Source organism: Cervus canadensis, chromosome 14 (assembly GCF_019320065.1).
Source record: "Cervus canadensis isolate Bull #8, Minnesota chromosome 14, ASM1932006v1, whole genome shotgun sequence".
NCBI classification, from domain to species: domain Eukaryota; kingdom Metazoa; phylum Chordata; class Mammalia; order Artiodactyla; family Cervidae; genus Cervus; species Cervus canadensis.
Window position 1 is genome coordinate 34,882,303 of NC_057399.1, and position 19,461 is coordinate 34,901,763.

General features: G+C 39.3%; 1 protein-coding gene across 3 annotated transcripts; it reads right to left on the bottom strand.

Moving 5' to 3' along the window:
• Nucleotides 1–8,673: 8,673 nt before the first annotated feature.
• Nucleotides 8,674–10,179, bottom strand: DMAC1 (distal membrane arm assembly component 1). Of its 3 annotated transcripts, XM_043487182.1 has the most exons (3): nucleotides 9,855–10,179; nucleotides 9,332–9,378; nucleotides 8,818–8,959 (listed from the first exon to the last, which is right to left on the bottom strand). In XM_043487182.1, exons 1-2 carry the CDS (start codon nucleotides 10,126–10,128, stop codon nucleotides 9,347–9,349), a joined length of 306 nt encoding a protein of 101 aa, XP_043343117.1. In that variant the 5' UTR covers nucleotides 10,129–10,179; the 3' UTR covers nucleotides 8,818–8,959; nucleotides 9,332–9,346. The 3 variants fall into 3 exon arrangements, with proteins under 3 accessions (XP_043343115.1, XP_043343116.1, XP_043343117.1); XM_043487180.1 differs by lacking the exon at nucleotides 9,332–9,378 and having other exon boundaries at nucleotides 8,674–8,959; nucleotides 9,941–10,179; XM_043487181.1 differs by lacking the exon at nucleotides 9,332–9,378 and having other exon boundaries at nucleotides 8,674–8,959.
• Nucleotides 10,180–19,461: the final 9,282 nt, after the last annotated feature.

Genomic DNA, 19,461 nt, shown 5'->3' on the forward strand with positions numbered 1-19,461 from the left:
TAGGGTCTCTTTCCGATCCAGGGATCAAACCTGGTTTTCCTACAATGCAGGCGGATTCTTTACTGTCTGAGCCACCAGAGAGGTCCATATATATATATATATATGTGTGTGTGTGTATGTGTGTGTGTGTGTGTATAGTTTTGTACCTCTAGGTACAGGACAGAATGTGCATTTTTTATTGGCCTCCTTTGCCTACTCACTGATGGCATGTTTTCTTTTGCTGAAATGTGTTGTTATTCTAGACACGTAAATTAAACATAACATGTTTAATTTAATTCACATCACTAAATTAGTATTATGCAGGGTGAAATTGAAGGAGGGATTTTCCTATTTGGGTTCTTGGGAAATAGAAAGGAACTACGCATACACAGATACCACCACCGACAACCTCCATGCTTCCTTGACTTCCCATATTTCTACTGAACCCCTGGGTAGTCATACAGGCTAGGAGAGGGTAATCACATTTCATGCTTCGGGGTGTGATCTGATCACAAGGGGGTCAGGAAGGACCTCTCCCCTCCCCTGTGGGACTGTTTGGTTGGCCAGGTGCACTAATTGGGGTGAAGGGTTGCTAAATTCCTGGGAAGCATCAGGCATTTGCAGCTTCAAAATTCTAAGCAGTGAACTTGCAGGAGCAATGGTTTGGTCTTTCTGCGGCAGATTCACAGGATCACTGAACAGAGTGCTACTGCAATTTCCTCGTGGTTTCCCACTCCTTTATCTTTGTCCTTGGGAATCAAAGAATATATGTCTTTCTTTATGCAAAGAGAGAAGTTTAATGCTGAAAGGGAATTTAGAAATTATCTAATCTTCTGAATTTACGGAGAGTAACGTTTATGTTCTGAAAGGTTAAGTCACTTTCTCAAGAGCATAGTAGGAGCTGATGACAGAACTGAGCTTAGAACCTGAGTGTTCAGATGTTCCTTCCATTACTTTACAGCTGAGATCTGTTCTACACACATCAGTCAGGTTCAGCTACACTGGTGGTGGTTTATTCGCTAAGTTGTGACCAACTCTTGGTGACCCCATGGACTATAGCCCGCCAGGCTCCTCTGTCCATGGGGTTTTCCAGGCAAGAATACTGGAGTGGATTGCCATTTCCTTCTCAAGGGGATCTTCCCCACTCAGGGATTGAACCTGGGTCTTCTGCATTGCAGGTGGATTCTTTACCAGCTGAGCTACCAGGAAAGCCCTATCAACTACACTGGTGATTCTTAAACGTAAACGTTCATTGAATCACCCAGAGAGCATATTAAATTACAGATTGGTGGGCTCCGACTCCAGAGTTTTTGAGTCAGTAGTAGGTCTGGCATGGGGATAAGAATCTGCATTTCTAATGAGTTCTCAGGGAATGCTGATGCTGCTGGGCCAGGGATCATGCTCGAGGTAAGAAGCACTGAAAAATACTAAAGTTGTCAAATACAACAGATGTTTTTCTTTCCTTACTCCTTTGTTCAGCCATTTATTCACTTCTTCATCAGATATTTATTGAACACCAACTGGCATGTCTGCCTATTGTGGCTGGAACCAAATAGGAAACATGAAGGTTAAAAAAAGGCATAATCCTCTTCTTGAAGAGTTCACGATTGGTAGAAAGGGTAGAATGCATACATAATTACTGAGCAGTATTTTAAGTACAGTGATAGAAGTCTGTCCAAAGTGTAACAGTTGCACATCCCTAAAAGTAATGACAACATAGGGACTTTTCAGGGAAGGCTTTACCAGAGAAGTGACATTTGGGCTGCGCTTTGAAAGACAAGCAGGATTTCTTCACAAAAGGAAGATTATAGGCTGAAGGGATAGAACATGCAAAGGCATGGAGAATGGCATTTTTAGGGAGAGCTGGCTAAAGCGGCAGGAACATGGAAGGAGGGGCTGTGGTACAAAATTCAGAGAGTGGAAATAAAATAAAGATGGAAAGTTATGGTGGGTGAAATAACGAAAGGCATTCCATACAATGCCATTCATTGTGTGTGTAGCAGAGATACTGAAGGGTTTTGAGGGGAAACATTATATGACTACACTAGCTCTAGTGTGGAGGGCAGATGAGAAGGGTTTCTAGAAAGCAAGGAGAAATTAAAAATCTACTATGGTAATCTACATGAGAAATGATAGCAGCTGATCTAAAGCAACAGCAATGGAAATGGATAGGAAAGAGCTGTAAAGAGTTAAAATAATCAGGACTTATGAAAAGAAGAGAAAAATGACAAAGACACTCACAAATAATTCCACAATCTCTAGCTTCTCTGATTAGATGGAAATGCTATTAATGGAGACAGAAAAGAGAAGAGCACAAGTAGACGAGCGCTAAGTTCATTTGGGCGAGTTGGGACAAAGAGTCAGACACAGCTGAGAGACTTTCACTTTCTCTTAGCCAAGCTACTGCTGGTTCATCACTTGAGGTGTTGGAGAAATTCTTACCTGCTCTGGGCCTCAACCATCTCATCTGTAAAACAGGGTTGCTGAGAGAGGAGTAAATGATCCCTGCAAAATATTTAGTTTGCATAATGCTTGGCACATAAAAAGGGTGCTGTAATTTTTTTTAAATAGATTTAACAGTGGAACAATTTTACTAGAAAACAAAATATAAATTATCCAAGAAAACCACCAATAAAAGAACAAGTGAAGACTGTAACTATAAAGACAAATGCTATTCAGATGGTCCCTTCTTATTCTTCCCAAGTGCCCAGAATGGGGATGTCTGTTTGGTCCAGTGTGCCACCTACTTTTGTTACTAAACTCAGGTTTGCTTGCTGACTTCTCAGAGACCTGTAACCGAGGGGAAAGTGTCAGTAGAAGGGAAAGGTGCTTTATTCAAAAAAGCTGGCAATTTGGGGAGAAGGCAGACTCATGTCTGGAGACCAACTCAAGATTCTGTTCAGCCATGGTAATTTTCAAAGGAAAAAAGGAGAAACAACCTCATTTAATCATTAAGGTAGGAGGTCAGATTCTTTATCATTTCTCCATTGTGTGCAGGCCTGCTGATTTCTCTTGACCTTCTTTTGGATGCTCTCTTGCCTGTTTGGTCAGCCTGCAAATTTGCTAAGGGGGGAAGCTGGGGATAGAGAGTTAGTCATTATTTTTTAACTACTTAATTTTTCATTCTTGCTCCTTTTAATCCAGGAAAGGATTCAATAGGTTAGGCAGGGCATTGTGTATATTCAGTAGAACAGAAGACAGGAGTTAGGTTAAATGTTATCAACTGACGTCATTTTTATAATTAACGTTTTGGAGAAGCAGAAATAGGCTAACAGGAAAGGGGCAAAAGAGCTGCTTACAGACCCCCACTTGTCAGACATCATTCTGAGACTAGAGGTGAAGGTCCATCTTCTGTAACCTCTTTATTTGCTGTTGACATTGTTGTTCGTTTGTTCAGCTTTACTCTTTGCAACCTCATGGAGTGCAACTTTATGCTGACATAGGGTGCTATATGTCACTCTATGTCAGAGTAGAAGATATTGACATGGTTTTGTAGCATCTGTTTGGTGACAGTTTTAGTTGCCTACTTCCATTTGTGGGCAGAGCAAGCTACAATCATTCCAATTCTCACAAAGATATAGATTATTATGAGCAAGAGTGTTAATACCATTCTTTCATCAGACACTGAGTCTATGTCTCTCTTGTCATAATCATTAACTGCTTGAGCCTGCTCTTTTGTGACTCTGGGAGGCTTCAACTTTTCTACAAATAAGAGGCAGGGGACATAGAGGGCCTTTGTTCTTGGGGGGAGGGGGGCCATGGGGTTCTGCTCAGTTCCACTATGATTATGATACCACAAAACCCTTCTGATTCCTTGTATTCAAACTTCTGATTCCTTGTATTCATTGCCTATGCTATGTAACAGATTATCAGAAACTTGACAACTTAAAACAAATCAAATTTATTATCTCATTTCACAGCATAACTAGATACTGTGCTTGGGGTCTCACTGGGCTGAAACCAAGGTTTGGCTGGGGTTGCAGTTCTTCATTCTCACAGGGCCCTCTTCTAAGCTCATAGGTGGTTGGCAGGATTCATTGCCTTCCAGTTGCAGAAGTGAGGGAGGGCTTCATTTCTCTTTGAGTTGTTAGTCATTCCTAGTCACATGACCTCCACGGAAATCCTCACTATGGATGTTTGTTTTCTTCCAGTCTCCAACTCACTTCTCCTGCCTTGACTCCCCCTCCTGCTTTTAATCTCTGTTTTCTCAGGTCTCTGACCTCTGGACCAAGATATAATGGGCTCAATTGATTTAGCCCATCTGGATAATCTCCTTAACTTCAAATCAAATTGATCTGGAACCTTAATTACAACTGCAAATTTCCTTCACAGCCATACCTAGAACGATGTTTGAATAACTAGGAGGTGTATATATACCCAGGGGTTGGGAGCGTTGGGGGATCCATCTGAAGAATTCTGTCACCACACTCCTGAAGCCCCTGCAAATTCAGTCACAGGACTGAGCAGTGTTTTTAGTGGCATTGTTGCATTTAACACTGGCCCTTCTGGCCATTTCTCTACATTTACATTTGAATGACAAGTTGTTGAATAGCTCAAAGGGCAAGAGACATGCATTTAGAAGAGTGACAAATTTTTTTTCCCCCATGCTCTTAGGATACTCTGAATGATGTGTAATAATAGGTCTCTCACCTCTCTTTGCCCCTGATACCTAAATAATCATTGGGTCAAGGCAAGAATTCATCTGTCATTTAAAAGAAAGACAAAAAAAAAAAAAGGAGCTTTCAACTCATAGTTGCTTACTATTCCTCACTTCAAGATTTGAGAAGTGTTGGTTTCATCAACGTCCTGGCAATAAATCAGTTGAGGCCAAGCCTGATTTGAGGGGGTTCTTGAACATAAGCTTGCCCTGAACATATATTTAATTTTGGAGCAATATATTTCATGCTGTCAAATCAAGTGGCATCATTCAAGAGGCCTCTAATTCAGACACAGTCAGACTGAGAAATGAGTAATAAAAAAGGAGCAAGGGGCAAATGCTAGTTGAGGGTGGGAGTGAAGCGCAAATCACAGCTGAAAGGCTTAACCTCTAAGGCTGCCAGCAACAGCTGTCTCTGCAATGGCTTCTGTCAGGTGGAACTCCAGAACTTTTTAGGTTGATCTGCATTTGGCATACAGCAGTGCTGCAAGCAACAGCTGTCCATTAATTGACCTAGGAAGAAAAGAGACCCCTATCTCTCCCCCCAATACACAAGATCCTAAGGATCAGTCTATATTCATGTCCTTTAATACATTCAGGCATGTTGTTAGCTGTTCACTGGTTTCTAGTCAGTGCAATACACAAAGGAAATAAGAGATGGTATAGTCATTTCTTGATCATCTGGAGATATCAAAGTTTACACTATGTATAGTTTGTTCTAATAGGTATTTCAGATACCATGAAAAATATCAGTGTTGACACATTTTGATCTGTGTCCCAAGGAAAACTCTTAAGTGCATTTTTAAATTGCCTGTTTTTGTACTTTTTCCCTTTGTGAAAGATAATTATAAACTCTCAGTTCCATGCTGCAAAGATTCTGAAGCCCATCATAATTAAGCTGGTGTTCTTAAACTGTTGTTATTGTTTACTTGTTATGTCCACTCTTTACGACCCAATGGACTGTAGCCTGCCAGGCCCCTCTGTCCATGGGATTTCCCAGGCAAGAATACTGGATTGGGTTGCCATTTCCTTCTCCAAGGAATCTTCCCAATCCAGGGATTGAACCCATGTCTCCTGCATTGGTAGGCAGATTCTTCACTGCTAAGTCAATCAGGGATCCTTTGATTCTTGAGCCTCTCTGTCCTGCTCACCCAAGGAAAGAGAAGATAATATAGGGGCACTAAATGCACTTCATCCCTGAGGAAAGAGAAGGTAATACAGAACACTAAATGCACTTCCTACTTTGCAGAACTAAGGCAATGTCTCTTTTCTCTTTGAAGATTCATCCCTAAAACAAACCATGGCCTCTAACTTAGCACTGACAGAAAAGAAACCAAATTTCAGAATACTTCAAAAGAAAAACAAAATGAAACAATTTTAACTACAAATTCTAACTAACCTATTTTGGGGAGGGGATGGAGGGAGATTATCCCTAACTGCCTTTAGACATGGAAGAACAGTACCTTGCTCACACCTAGTTAAGTGAGTCCAAGTTCAGTTCAGTTGCTCAGTCATGTCCGACTTTGCAACCCCATGGGCTGCAGCACTCCAGGCTTCCCTGTCCATCACCAGAACCTAGAGCTTGCTCAAACTCATGTCCATCAATTCAGTGATCCCATCCAACCATCTCATCCTCTGTCTTCCCCTTCTCCTTCTGCCTTCAATCTTTCCCAGTATCAGGTTCTTTTCCAATGAATTGGTTCTTTGCATCAGCCAGCCAAAGTATTGGAGTTTCAGCTTCAATATTAGTCCTTCCAATGAATATTCAGGATTGATTTCCTTTAGAATTGCCTGGTTGGATCTCCTTACAGTCCAAGGGACTCTCAAGAGTCTTCTCCAACACCACAGTCCAAACCATCAGTTCTTCGGTGCTCAGCTTTCTTTATAGTCCAGCTTTCACATCCATAGATGACTACTGGAAAAAATATAGCTTTGACTAGATGGACCTTTGTTGGCAAAGTAATGTCTCTGGTTTTTCATATGCTACCTAGGTTGGTCACAGCTTTTCTTCCAAGGAGCGTCTTTTAATTTCATGGCAGCAGTCACCATCTGCAGTGATATTTGAGCCCCCAAAAATAAAGTCTGTCACTGTTTCCATTGTTTCCCCTTCTATTTGCCATAAAGTGATGAGACCAGATGCCATGATCTTAATTTTCTGAATGTTGAGTTTTAAGTCAACTTTTTCACTCTCCTCTTTCACTTTCATCAAGAGGCTCTTTAGTTCTTCGTCACTTTCTGCCATAAGGGTGGTGTCATCTGTGTATCTGAGGTTATTGATATTTCTCCTGGCAATCTTGATTCCAGCTTGTGCTTCTTCCAACCCAGTGTTTCTCATGATGTACTCTGCATATAAGTTAAATAAGCAGGGTGCCAACATATAGCCTTGACATACTCCTTTCTCAATTTGCAATCAGTCTGCCAAACATAATTTGGCAGTACACTTTGGGCAAGTTTATTTGGAAAAAGCTTTTATTTGGCTAAAGTATCATACTGGTATGAATTATGAGAAACATGCTAAAATTATAATATATATATTTAAGAGTTATGCTATGTATCCAGAAAATCAAGTCAAGATGAGCAAATTGTAATTTGGTTTTAAAACTAAGAAAATGTTAGAACTGAAGCTTTCCTTCAACAGAATGGCTTACCTTTTAAAGCAGGTAGTAACTTGTCTTCATAGGTATTTTAGTGGATGATCATGTCATGGGGGGCTTCCCTGGTGACTCAGTGGTAAATAATCTGTCTGCCAGTGCAGGAGAATGTGGGTTCAATCCCTGGTTTGGGAAGATCCCCTGGAGAAGGAAATAGCAACCGACTCCAGTGTTCTTGCCTGGAGAATCCCAGGGATGGCGGAGCCTGGTGGTCTGCCGTCTATGGGGTCGCACAGAGTCGGACATGACTGAAGCGACTTAGCAGCAGCAGCAGCCAGTATTGTTGCCTGGGAAATCCCATGGACAAAGAAGCCTGGTGGGCTACAGCAGTCAGACATGGCTTAGTGAATGAGCATGCACATTGTGTCATGGGTCCTCAAGGAAGTCCCCTGCTTTGGGTCCTCTCTGGTCCCTTCTAACTTAAAACTTCTGTATTCACTAACATCACATAACTGAATTTAATATTTCACTTCAATATTTTATGTTGAAAAACCTTCTCAGTTGGATAGATATATAATCACTCATGCCATGAACTCTAGCGTAGACAATGCAAGAGACTTATTGTCATTTGTGAGGTTTAATAAACTTGTACACTTATATACAATATCAAAAAAATAGCCCTAAATTTATCTACTTATTCAACCTACCATCCAAAATGTAGACATTGTGATTGGCAGATGAGTTGAAGAGTATTTGTCTGCTCTGAAAAAATAGCTACACACAACTTTAGAAACTATAGTATTGCAGAAAAAAATTTAAAAACCTGGTAGGAAGCAGACTTCTCTCAGGCATAAAGTATCTAATCTTCAGGCTTTATCTCAAAAGCAACTCAGTTTCATCACAGAAACTTTTCCAGTGCTTGTGAGAAAAGAACAAAACACACACACAAACTACAAAAGATTTTGAATTTCTCACAAGTATTTTGGTACTTAAGCTTTTTATTTCATGATTTTTATGCTATCCAATTGTTTCATAAACATAATTCTTGCTTCCTGGGAACAATCCTAGTTTTGAAAGACAAGAACAAGTCCAAACACCCATCACTGAATGAGCCTGGGCATATCACTAGGACTCTGCTTTTTAATGTTCACTTACCACCAATGACATAACCTCCTCAGAGTAGCTGGTAAACTCTCAAAAGGTCATGGATCTGACAATGCTTTGGGAAGTATGAGCAGTATGCAAATACATTTTTTATGTACTTCTGTGTATTATATGATACCTATCCAGGATAGTAGGTGCTGAGCCAATTATAGAAGTATGATAAAAAAAAGAACTATTGAAAATAACTTTAGCTAACTTTCCCATTTAGTTTATCACTTCCTCTCTCTATATATATATTTACAATTATACCGTCCTCCCTCAGATAAGACACAGAACCTCTTCTCTTCTCTCAGGGATTTATTGGTCCCTGTGGAACCTGCAAAGAAGGCCATAAACAGTCATGGCCCATGAATGACAATCCATGTTTGTCTTTTCAGTCGTGTAGTATCTGCAGGACTGAAGTCTGTCAATGTCCGTGTTTCTGTCCGGAACATCTGTAACTGCCATGCTTGCTCTGTGTGTCGTGGGGACGTGGGGAGACGGCAGATTCACGGGTGGTACCGTCATCCAGTGCGGAAGGCCTTCCCTTTGGGGTCTGACAGGATGACCACACCCCAGCAAGCAATGCCTAGGGGGAAAATAAACAAAACAGTACTTTATGTGCTATGCAAGTACCAAGTGCTTTCATATATGTCAACCCTAATCCTTGATGATTTCTTATAGAAGAGAGAAGCTCAGGAAAGGAAAGTTGAGAGAAAAAAAATTCTGTTAACTTTTCCTATGCAGGGAAGTACTTGATCTAAGCCATCTAGTTAAGAAGATAAGAGATATGAAAAATTAAAATTCTATTCACTCAATTGATCTAAGGAGCTAAAAGAATCACTACATTTTACCAGAAGACATCTTGACCATCACTTAGTATCCTTACAAATAATAACTATGGGGTCACAATACACAGAAGACCTCATACGTGGACTTTAAACCCATGTCTACAGTTTACCTTCAAAGCCAAAGGTCAAGTGCCCTCACTCAGGCTTTCTCCACAACCTAGAAAAGAAGTACGGGTTTTGGTGACACATAAACCCGGGATCAAAGACTGGCTGTGTGTCACATTCTGGATGCCTGACCGCAGACAAATTTACTTCTCTTTGTCTGGGTTTGTTCAACAGGAAAATGGAACTACTATGCTCATACCTATTTCTAATAGCTCTCAATAGGATTAAAAAGATTGAGGCTAGAATTTTCAAAAAAAAGAAAAAAAAATATATATATATGTATTATGTTATTAAGTGTTATATAGCGTTATTTAAGAAAAAACAAAGCAAAAAAAGTATCCCAACAAATACTTCTTCCCGCCCCGCCCCGCCCGGCCCCGCGAGGCCCTGCACGTCTTACTGGAGGGCAAGCCTGCCGCCACGTGACCAACCCGGGTGCCTCGCTTCCCCACCCCCCGCCCCACGTGTCTCATCTCCTCTTCTCCCTCTCCCTCTCCCCCAGCCCAAGGGTGGTGCCCAGACTCTCACTGATGCCGAAGATCATCTGCGCAATAGTCCCAGGACCCGGGGGATATCCCAGCTTCATGGGCTTCCGCGCCATCCAGTACACATACCCGCCTGCCCCTATCAGCCCCGACCCGGAGAGCACGCGACAGCTCCAGCAGTTATTAAATAGAGGGGCTTGCGCTGGAGAGGCTGGCGCTCCGGGGGCAGTGACCTGTGCGGGCTTAGCGGTGGAGGTGGCCTCGGGAGGCGCAACGAACTTGACAGGGTCAAGGGGCTGTGAAACGAAAGAGCCCATGTTAAGGAAATCAGCCTCAGCCCCAAGTCGGGTCCCATGAACTGACGTAAAAGATGTGCCCGGAAGTAGCGCCGGCGCGCTGCACCGGAAGCTGCCTGAGGGTCACTGGGAAATGTAGTTTCTTCTGCCCCTGGGAGGGAAAGGAACGAGGAGGGCCCTGCTGTCCTGGTGTGGTGTGTGGTTAAAACCTTGGCCATTCCAGAGGCATGCTTTCTTTGTTGTTGTTGTTGTTGTTGTTTTTTAATCCCCGCTAGTCCTTTTAAGAATTTAGCCAACTCCCTAAATGCCTTGAACTCTGTCTCCATAGAGGAAAAGTCTGTTTCTCAGTATGAGGCCTCGGGTGTGTCACTTCACGTGACTGCAAGTGTTTGACTTAAAAAGAATTAGGTAGTGTATGCCTAACTTTATGCTGGACACTTTGCTAAGCGATTATCTGCAGTATGACATTTACTATTCTCAACCCAATACGGTTATCAGTTTCCCAATATATGACAAAACTGTTAGGTAACGTAGCCGTGGTTGACCCAATGTCTGTGAGGAGATAGAATCAGATTTCTTAAGTGCTACAAAATGTGAAGGGACAACACAGATATAAGACAGTTATTCAAAACGGGTTTGAATAATCTCCATAAATACTTTAAATTTCTCTTCAGCATTTTTCATCCCATCTTTCCTTCAGGGAGGGTTGAGCCAATATTTCTTGTGCTGGATTATTTGCAGAGGATTATTGATAAGAAAGAAAGGCATTTAGAGTTCAGAGGCTGTTTTGGATAGAAGAGATGGACAAAAGCAGGATTAACTTCAGGTTTGAATTTTTCTGATATACAGTGGCTTAAAAAATTAACATGATAAAAAAGAAATTTCACTATTCCTTTTTCTAAAACAGGATGTGATTTGGGGAAGCTAGAAAAAAGGCAAAAATAAAAATGTGGTTAAATAGAAGAAAATAAAGTAGTAAGAATGCTAGGGTGTGTGTGTGTGTTATTTGCTCAGTCGTCTACAACTCTTTGTGACCCCATGGACTGTGGGTGGCCAGGCTCCTCTGCCCATGGAATTCTCCAGGTAAGAGTACTAGAGTGAATTGCCATTTCCTTCTTCAGGGAATCTTCCTAACCAAGGGATTGAACTCAGATCTCCTGGCTTGCAGGCAGATTCTTTACCCTCTGAGCCACCATGGACATAGAGAGAAAGCCATAAAGATAGATAGATATTTAACAAAAGGGAAGGGTCTTTGAAATTAAGTAGCAGATAACCTATTATTATTCTCTTTCTCTCCATGGGGTCACAGAATACTAGGTTATCTGCTACTTAATTTCAAAGACCCTTCCCTTTTGTTAAATATTTGTCAGTCTTTCTGTCTATCTATATGTATGTGTTGAATAGTTGAAAGACAAAGGTTTTAGAAATTTGGGATCTGTACCTGGCTCTGTCACTATGAGTCAGGCATGTGACATGGAGAACATTATTCTCTCCAGCTTGTAGTGACCTCATGTTTGAGACTTAAAATAGGTGACATATAATTTCTTTCCTAACTTCAAAATTCTATTATTTATTAGTAATTTATCTTTAGTTAGAATTGTATTAAATGCTGTACCAAATGAATTAACAGCATTTTATTTAGAAATTTGTAGTTTAATCGCTTCTCGGCCTTTTGGCTAAGATCAAGTGTAGAAATTCGTAGTTTATAGCTGCTGCTTCTTACTATGCCCCAATAAACTATTCTATAGTATGTTTAAATTCTCCTTATATATGTGGAAAATCATTATTTAGCAATGGTTACCAAACATTTTGATTGCAATGCTCTATGGATTAAAAAAGACTGAGCCCACAGTAGAATTTATGTATGCCTGTTTATGATTTATAAGTTATATATTAATGTGTTACTTTATGGGCTTCCCTAGTGGCTCAGTGGTAAAGAATCTTCCTGCAAAGCAGGAGCTGGAAGAGCTGTGGGTTCGATCCCTGGGTCAGGAAGATCCCCTGAGGAGGACATGGCAACCCAATCCAGTATTCTTGCCTGGAGAATCCCCATGGACAGGGGAGCCTGGAGGCTACAGTCCACAGGGTCTCAAAAAGTCAGACATGACTGAAGTGACTTAGCACAACACAGCATATGCTACTTTATATACTGTGTGTTCATGCTAAGTCGCTTAAAATGAAGATCATAGCGTCTGGTTCTATCACTTAATGGTAAATGGAAGGGGAAAAAGTGGAAGCCGTGACAGACTGTATTTTCTTGGGTTCCAAAATTATGGTGACTATAACCATGAAATTAAAAGATGATTGTTCCTTGGAGGGGAAGCTATGACAAACATAGACAGTTTATTAAAAAGAAGAGACATCACTTTGCTGACAAAGGTCCATACAGTCAAAATTGTGATTTTTCCAGTAGTCAGTATGGATATGAGAGTTGGACAATAAAGAAGACTGAGTGCTGAAGAATTGATGCTTTCGAATTCTGATGCTGGAGAAGGCTCTTGAGAGTCCATTGGACTGCAGGAAGATCAAACCAGTCAATCCTAAAGGATATCAACCCTGAATATTCACTGTAAGGACTGATGCTGACGCATGAATGCTTTGGCCACTCAGTGCAAAGGAGCCAACTCACTGGGAAAGACCCTGGTCCTGGGAAAGATTGAAAGCAAAAGAAGTGGACAACTGAGGATGAGATAATTAGATAGCCTCACCAGCTCATTGAACATGGATTTGGCTAACTCTGGGAAGTAGTAAAGGACAGGGAAGCATGGCATGGTGCAGTCCATGGGGTCACAAAGAGACAGACAAAACTTAGCGACATACTACTTTATATACTATAAGGATAAGATAAAATAATAGAAATGGAAATTTGTAATATTTTATCTTATCCCAATAGATGGCATTGTGCAGCTCTGTGGATGGTCATGGTTATTCAACATGTGACTCTACTAATTACATTTTATCTAAAAGCTTACCTTCTTTAGTGTGCTTATCAGAGTTAATAATGTTGGAGAGGACATCTTTAATTCTCCAAACAAATATTATTTGAATGGCCTATTACAGATTTTGCAAATAACAAGCAAGTTTTTATTTTAACCAGTGCTGCTTTTTTTTTTTTAAATAACCTTCCAAAAGTTGTGCTTGCTCTCTTCTGTTTGCCTATGTCCTCTTCTACAGATTTCAAACATGCAGAAGACATTAAAAAGTACTTACTGTTAATAAAAAGTATCCTTCACACTTCAGTTCACTCTCACCAAGAAGGTCAGCCTCATCAGTTTTTTGTGTGTCTTTTCAAAGATGTCTGTGTGCTCTTCTCCTCCAGTGGTTTTGAAGATCATTCTCTTAACAGTCAGTGAGTAAAGAGCTTCTTATTTCTTTTGTTTGGCTTCATAGGATTCCATTGTATGAATGGAATGAATATTTATATATTGACATTAATAGACATTTAGGTTGCTTCTGTTCTTTCACTATTACATATCATTTCAGTTCAGTTCAGTCACTCAGTTGTGTCCAACTCTTTGCGACCCCATGAACCGCAACATGCCAGGCCTCCCTGTCCATCACCAGCTCCCAGACTTTACCCAAACTCACGTCCGTTGAGTTGGTGATGCCATCCAACAATCTCATCCTCAGTCTTCCCCTTCTCCTCCTGCCCTCAATCTTTCCGAGCATCTGGGTCTTTTCCAGTGAGTCAGCTCTTCGCATCAGGTGGCCAAAGTATTGGAGTTTCAGCTTCAGCATCAGTCCTTCCAATGAACACCCAGGACTGATCTCCTTTAAGATGGACTGGTTGGATCTCCTTGCAGTCCAAGGGACTCTCAAGAGTCTTCTCCAACACCACAGTTCAAAAGCATCAATTCTTCTGTGCTCAGCTTTCTGTAGTCCAACTCTCACATCCATATATGACTACTAGAAAAACCATAGCCTTGACTAGATGGACCTTTGTTGGCAAAGTAATGTTTCTGCTTTTTAATATGCTTTCTAGGTTGGTCATAACTTTCCTTCTAAGGAGTAAACATCTTTTAATTTCATGTATGCAATCACCATCTGCAGTGATTTTGGAGCCCAAAAAATAAAGTCAGCCACAGTTTCCACTGTTTCCCCGTCTATTTGCCATGAAGTGATGGGACCAGATGCCATGATTTTAGTTTTCTGAATGTTGAGCTTTAAGCCAACTTTTTCACTTTCCTCTTTCTCTTTCATCAAGAGGCTCTTTAGTTCTTCTTCACTTTCTGCCATAAGGGTGGTGTCATCTGCATATCTGAGGTTATTGATATTTCTCCTGGCAATCTTGATTCCAGCTTGTGCATCTTCCAGCCCAGCATTTCTCATGATGTACTCTGCATATAAGTTAAATAAGCAGGGTGACAGTATACAGTCTTGATGTACTCCTTTCCCTATTTTTGGAACCTGTCTGTTGTTCCATGTACAGTTCTAACTGTTGCTTCCTGACATGCATACAGGTTTACTAAGAGGCAGGTCAGGTGGTCTGGTATCCCTATCTCTTAAAGAATTTTCCACAGTTTATTGTGATCCACACAGTCAAGGTTTTGGCATAGTCAATAAAGCAGAAATGGATGCTTTTCTGGAACTCTCTTGCTTTTTTAATGATCCAGAGGATGTTGGCAGTTTGATCTCTGGTTCCTCTGCCTTTTCTAAATCCAACTTGAACATCTGGAAGTTCATGGTTCACATATTGCTGAAGCCTGACTTGGAGAATTTTGAGCATTGCTTTACTAGTGTGTGAGATGAGTGCAATTGTGCAGTAGTTTGAGCATTCTTTGGGATTGGAATGAAAATTGACCTTTTCCAGTCCTATGGCCAATGCTGTTTTCCAAATTTGCTGGCATATTGAGTGCAGCACTTTCACAGCATCATCTTTTCGGATTTCAAATAGCTCAACTGGAATTCCATCACCTCCACTAGCTTTGTTCGTAGTGATGCTTCCTAAGGCCCACTTGACTTCACATTCCAGGATGTCTGGCTCTAGGTGAGTGATCACAGCATCATGATTATCTGGGTTGTTAAGATCTTTTTTGTACAGTTCTTCTGTATATTCTTGCCACCTCTTCTTAATATCTTCTGTTAGGTTCATACCATTTCTGTCCTTTATTGAGCCCATTTTTGCATGACATATAGTGCCACAATACATAGCCTTGTGTATACATCATATCACAAACATATACATCTTAGAGTATACTTTAAAAGGGGTACAGTATTTATATGCTTGGTGAACTTTAAGAAGTTATACCAGTTTACACTCTCACCAACAAGTAGGAGAAGACCTGTTTCCCTACCCAGTTTCCCCAAAGTTGTGAATTATTGAACTTCAATCTCCACCAATCTGGTAGGTGAAAATTATTTAATTTTCTTCCTATGAGTGAACTTTATGTATATTGAAGGACCATTCATATTTCCTTTCTTGTGAACTCTCAATAGTTTTTGTCCATTTTTCTCCTTGGATTGTATTTTTCTCATTGATTTCTAGAAACTCTTTATATGAGGTTAGCCTTTTGTCTGTGATTTAAATTCACATATTTTTTTCTCCCAGTTTGACATTTGCCTTTTAAATTTGCTTGTTTACTTTTAACCACGTACATGTTTAAACCTGTAATTGAATTTATCATTTTAACTTTTATAGTTTCTGAACTTCCTGTCAAACAGAAAGGCCTTTCATTTTCTATGGTTTCCCCTGGTATTTTGATCTTTTTTTAAAAAAAGTAATTAAAAATTTAAGACATTTGGAATTTATCCTATTTACTAGTTGTCAGGGATGAAACCAGATTTTCTTCTTTGTTTTCTTTTTTCAGATCCATTTTTCTCAGCACTGTTCATTAATAATCTACCTTACCCCACCTATTTGAAATGCCACCTTTTGTAAAATGCCATATGTGAACTTCATAATCCGTTCAGCGATTTGTCTGTTTATCCATGTGCTAGTGTTATACTGTTGTAATTACTGAAGCTCTGTAATGGATTAATACTTGGAGACTGGTCCCTCTCTATTACTCTTCTATTGCAGACTTCTCCTGGATAGTTTTACTTGTTTATTTTCCCACATGAACTTTTGACTCAGTTTGATTATTCTGACAAAGTGATGCTGACATCTTCATTAGACTAGTGTGAAAACTGTAGGTTAATTTAGGGAGAAATGATATTTATATGATGTTGAGTCACCCTGTCTCAGGACAAGGAATGCTTTTTCTTTTGTTCATATCTTATTTTGTGTTCCTCTGTATCATTTTAAAATCTTTTTCATAATGATCACACACATATTCTGAGGTATTTTAATGTTTTGCGGTGTTTTTAAAAATAAAGGATTTTTCCTTTTGTTGTGTATTCTCACTGGCTGTTGTTTGACTGTAAGAAGACTGTTAATTTCCATGTATCCTAATATTGAAATAACAGTGACTTCTGTTGAACCTTTGAAATGTGGTTGCTAGTTTTGTATGTGTGCATGTGTATAATCCTTGTTGATTTTAGAGATCACTTTTATGCCCACTTCATAAAAATAATTCAGAAACTTTCTTTTTATGTACTCTAGTGAAAGTGAAGTCACTTAGTCATGTCCGACTCCCTACGACTCCATGGACTGTGGCCTACCAGACTCCTCCATCCATAGGATTTTCCAGGCAATAGTACTGGAGTGGGTTGCCATTTCCTTCTTCAGGGAATCTTCCCGACCCAGGGATCGAACCCAGGTCTCCCACATTGTAGACAGACACTTTACCATCTGAGCCACGAGGAAAGTCCTTTATGTACTCTAGAAGACATAAAATGTCATTGGAATTATCTGCTGTTTAAAAGTTCTGTTAGCATTTTCCTGTGAATTGTCTTATTATTTTGGGGGGAAGGGGAGTTGAGGGGGAGATTCTTTAATTTTTTTTTTCTTTTTTGTATTTTGAAAATCTTTAAAATTTCTCCTGTAAATAGTTTTGATAAATAATATGTTTCTGGCATATTATCTACTTCATCCCAATTTTCAAGTTGATTTGCATTGAGAAGAGTAGTCCCTTACAATTCCATTAATTTTTTAATAAGTTTTTTGTAGCCTGTAAATACTATATTTTATATAAAAGCAAAAAAAGATCTTTGCAAATGTGATTAATTAAGGTTCTTGAAGTGGAGTGATTATGCTTGGGTTATCTGGGTATGCAATCACACGTGTCCTTATAAGTAATATGAAGAGGGAGATTACACAGTAGAAGAGAAGGGAATATGACCACAGAATCAGAGACTGGAGTGATAAAACCACAGGTCAAGGAATGCTGGCAGCCTCCAGAAACTAGCTGTAAGAGGCAAGAGACAAATTTCCCTTAGAGCTCTTGAGGAAGCAAGCCCTACCAATACCTTGATTACAGCCCAGTGATAACTGATTTCAGGTTCTGATCTTGACACTATAAGAGAATAACTTTCTGTTATCCTAAGGCACTAAGTTCAATATAGCAGCCACAGGAAACTAATGAATACATTCAATTAAACCTTTGTTCCAGAGTCTGCACTCTGAAGAACCAAGGTTAAGGCAGCAAAGTATAACCACTTGGGATAGTACTTTCTTTTCTTAAGGTTCTTGTATTACTCTACTATTTTCTGATATTGAATATTACGTGGAGAATTCTGAGGCCAGGCCAATTTATTCTCTGTTGTAAGTAACTAAATGTTTCTGTCTACATGCCTGGATGGTTTTCATTTTTCTTTTCCTTTTTCACCTTCCTTTCTTCCTTCCTTCTTAAAGCTGTTGAAGTCCAGTAACATCTTTACTAGAATATTTATCTTTGTGGACTATTCTAGCTTAGTTTTCCAGGTGTTAACCACATATATATGTATATATATATATATATACATATATAAGTATATATGTATATATACTTATCTTTATTCCAAGAATATTTATCTGAATTACATCACTTCTAAAGCACAATTATTTTATTGTTTTCTTATAATCAAATGCTGCCAATGGGCATTACTTCCACTATGCACCATTAAAGACAAAAGAATAATTCATTGGATATTTTGAAATAATGCACTATACAACAAAAAAGTTAAATTTACAAAATAATGATTAATTATGTAAACTGATAAAGAAAAGAGCAAAACTAATCATTTATTTCTTTCCTTGTAAATAGAAATCTAAAGGATTCTTTTAGTCGTAATGTTTTCTTTATATTGTAGTTGCATAGCGTGTGGTACATATAGTTTCATCTAGAAGGGTATACAATTTATACACCTCATATGAATTACTAAAATTTATTTTAAAAAATGAATACAAAGAGCCCTAGGCTTTCATATTAAAATTTGCTGTTGAACTATTTTTTATAACACAAGATTATTACATAAAACATTTTTATACATCTATAACCTTGAAAACAAAAATGTAAGTGTTTCTTGGACTAGAACTCTCAGTAGCCAATTGGATTATAATAAAAATTGAACCTCTCAGTTTACTGTCTCCCAAATCTTGAAATCTTTAGTTTGAGTCAAAAAGTCAAATTTGCTACATGTTTCAGTTTCCTAAGTCTTGGGTCTGCCTTTTCTCCTGAAGCACTGACAATTTATGCACTTTTAGCGAATATCCCTGGCATGGTGGCTTTCTGTGTGTTGTTCCTGGTGTTATTAATGTCTGCGAGCTATATTATTTCTCCTCTTTTCCTCCTCTAACATATTTTCTATTTTACTTAATTGAAGTTCACTCAGAACATTCTGAAGAATATTCCTCTAAGAGAAGAAATTTTAGAGGTGGAAAATTAGAATAAGACTGAGTATTGGTGTGTCCTTGGCTTTCCCTCTATTTGCCACCAACTTCTGCCAGATTGGTGATGTTGAAGTTTTAAATGTGATGACAAGCTCCATAACTCTGATTTGTTTTTAAAAGAAAATCAGCATCTATCTATGACTCCTTTTTTATTAGAACTTTTGAAGACTCTCCTTTTCTGCTTTTCATTGTTTATTTTCTTTCATTTTTTTCATTCTTAGCCTCAAAGAACTGCACATGCCTCTTTAGTTTTTATTTTTTCCACATCCCTTTTTAGAAATACAGTTTTGGTTATATACTCATTTATAGGTTTTTTATAGTCTTGTTGAGCTTTGCTCCTTATGCATAGCTCTGCTAGCTTGTTCTGTTGCCAATTAAAAAAAAAATAGATCCCACAAAAATAGAGCTCCCCTAAATTTCTGCAGGTATGTCTCTGTGGTGGGCCTCCATTTCTAGGAAAGAAAAGGACCTGCACTTTTAACTTCCAGAGCAGAGGGTTGGAGATACCCGAAGATGAGGAGCAACATTCTTGTCCGTATTCTGCCGGACTTCATACTTTCAAATACTTTTCTTTTTCCACCTCTCCAGAATGAGCAATAACTGCT

Excerpts from the sequence above, each read along its gene's own strand:
- DMAC1 (XM_043487180.1), bottom strand. The coding sequence starts at position 10,128 with ATGGGCTCTTTCGTTTCACAGCCCCTTGACCCTGTCAAGTTCGTTGCG. Across the intron at positions 8,960-9,940 it reads GGGCTGATAGGGGCAGGCGG|GCATTGCTTGCTGGGGTGTG; the intron begins GTATGTGTACTG and ends TTTTCCCCCTAG.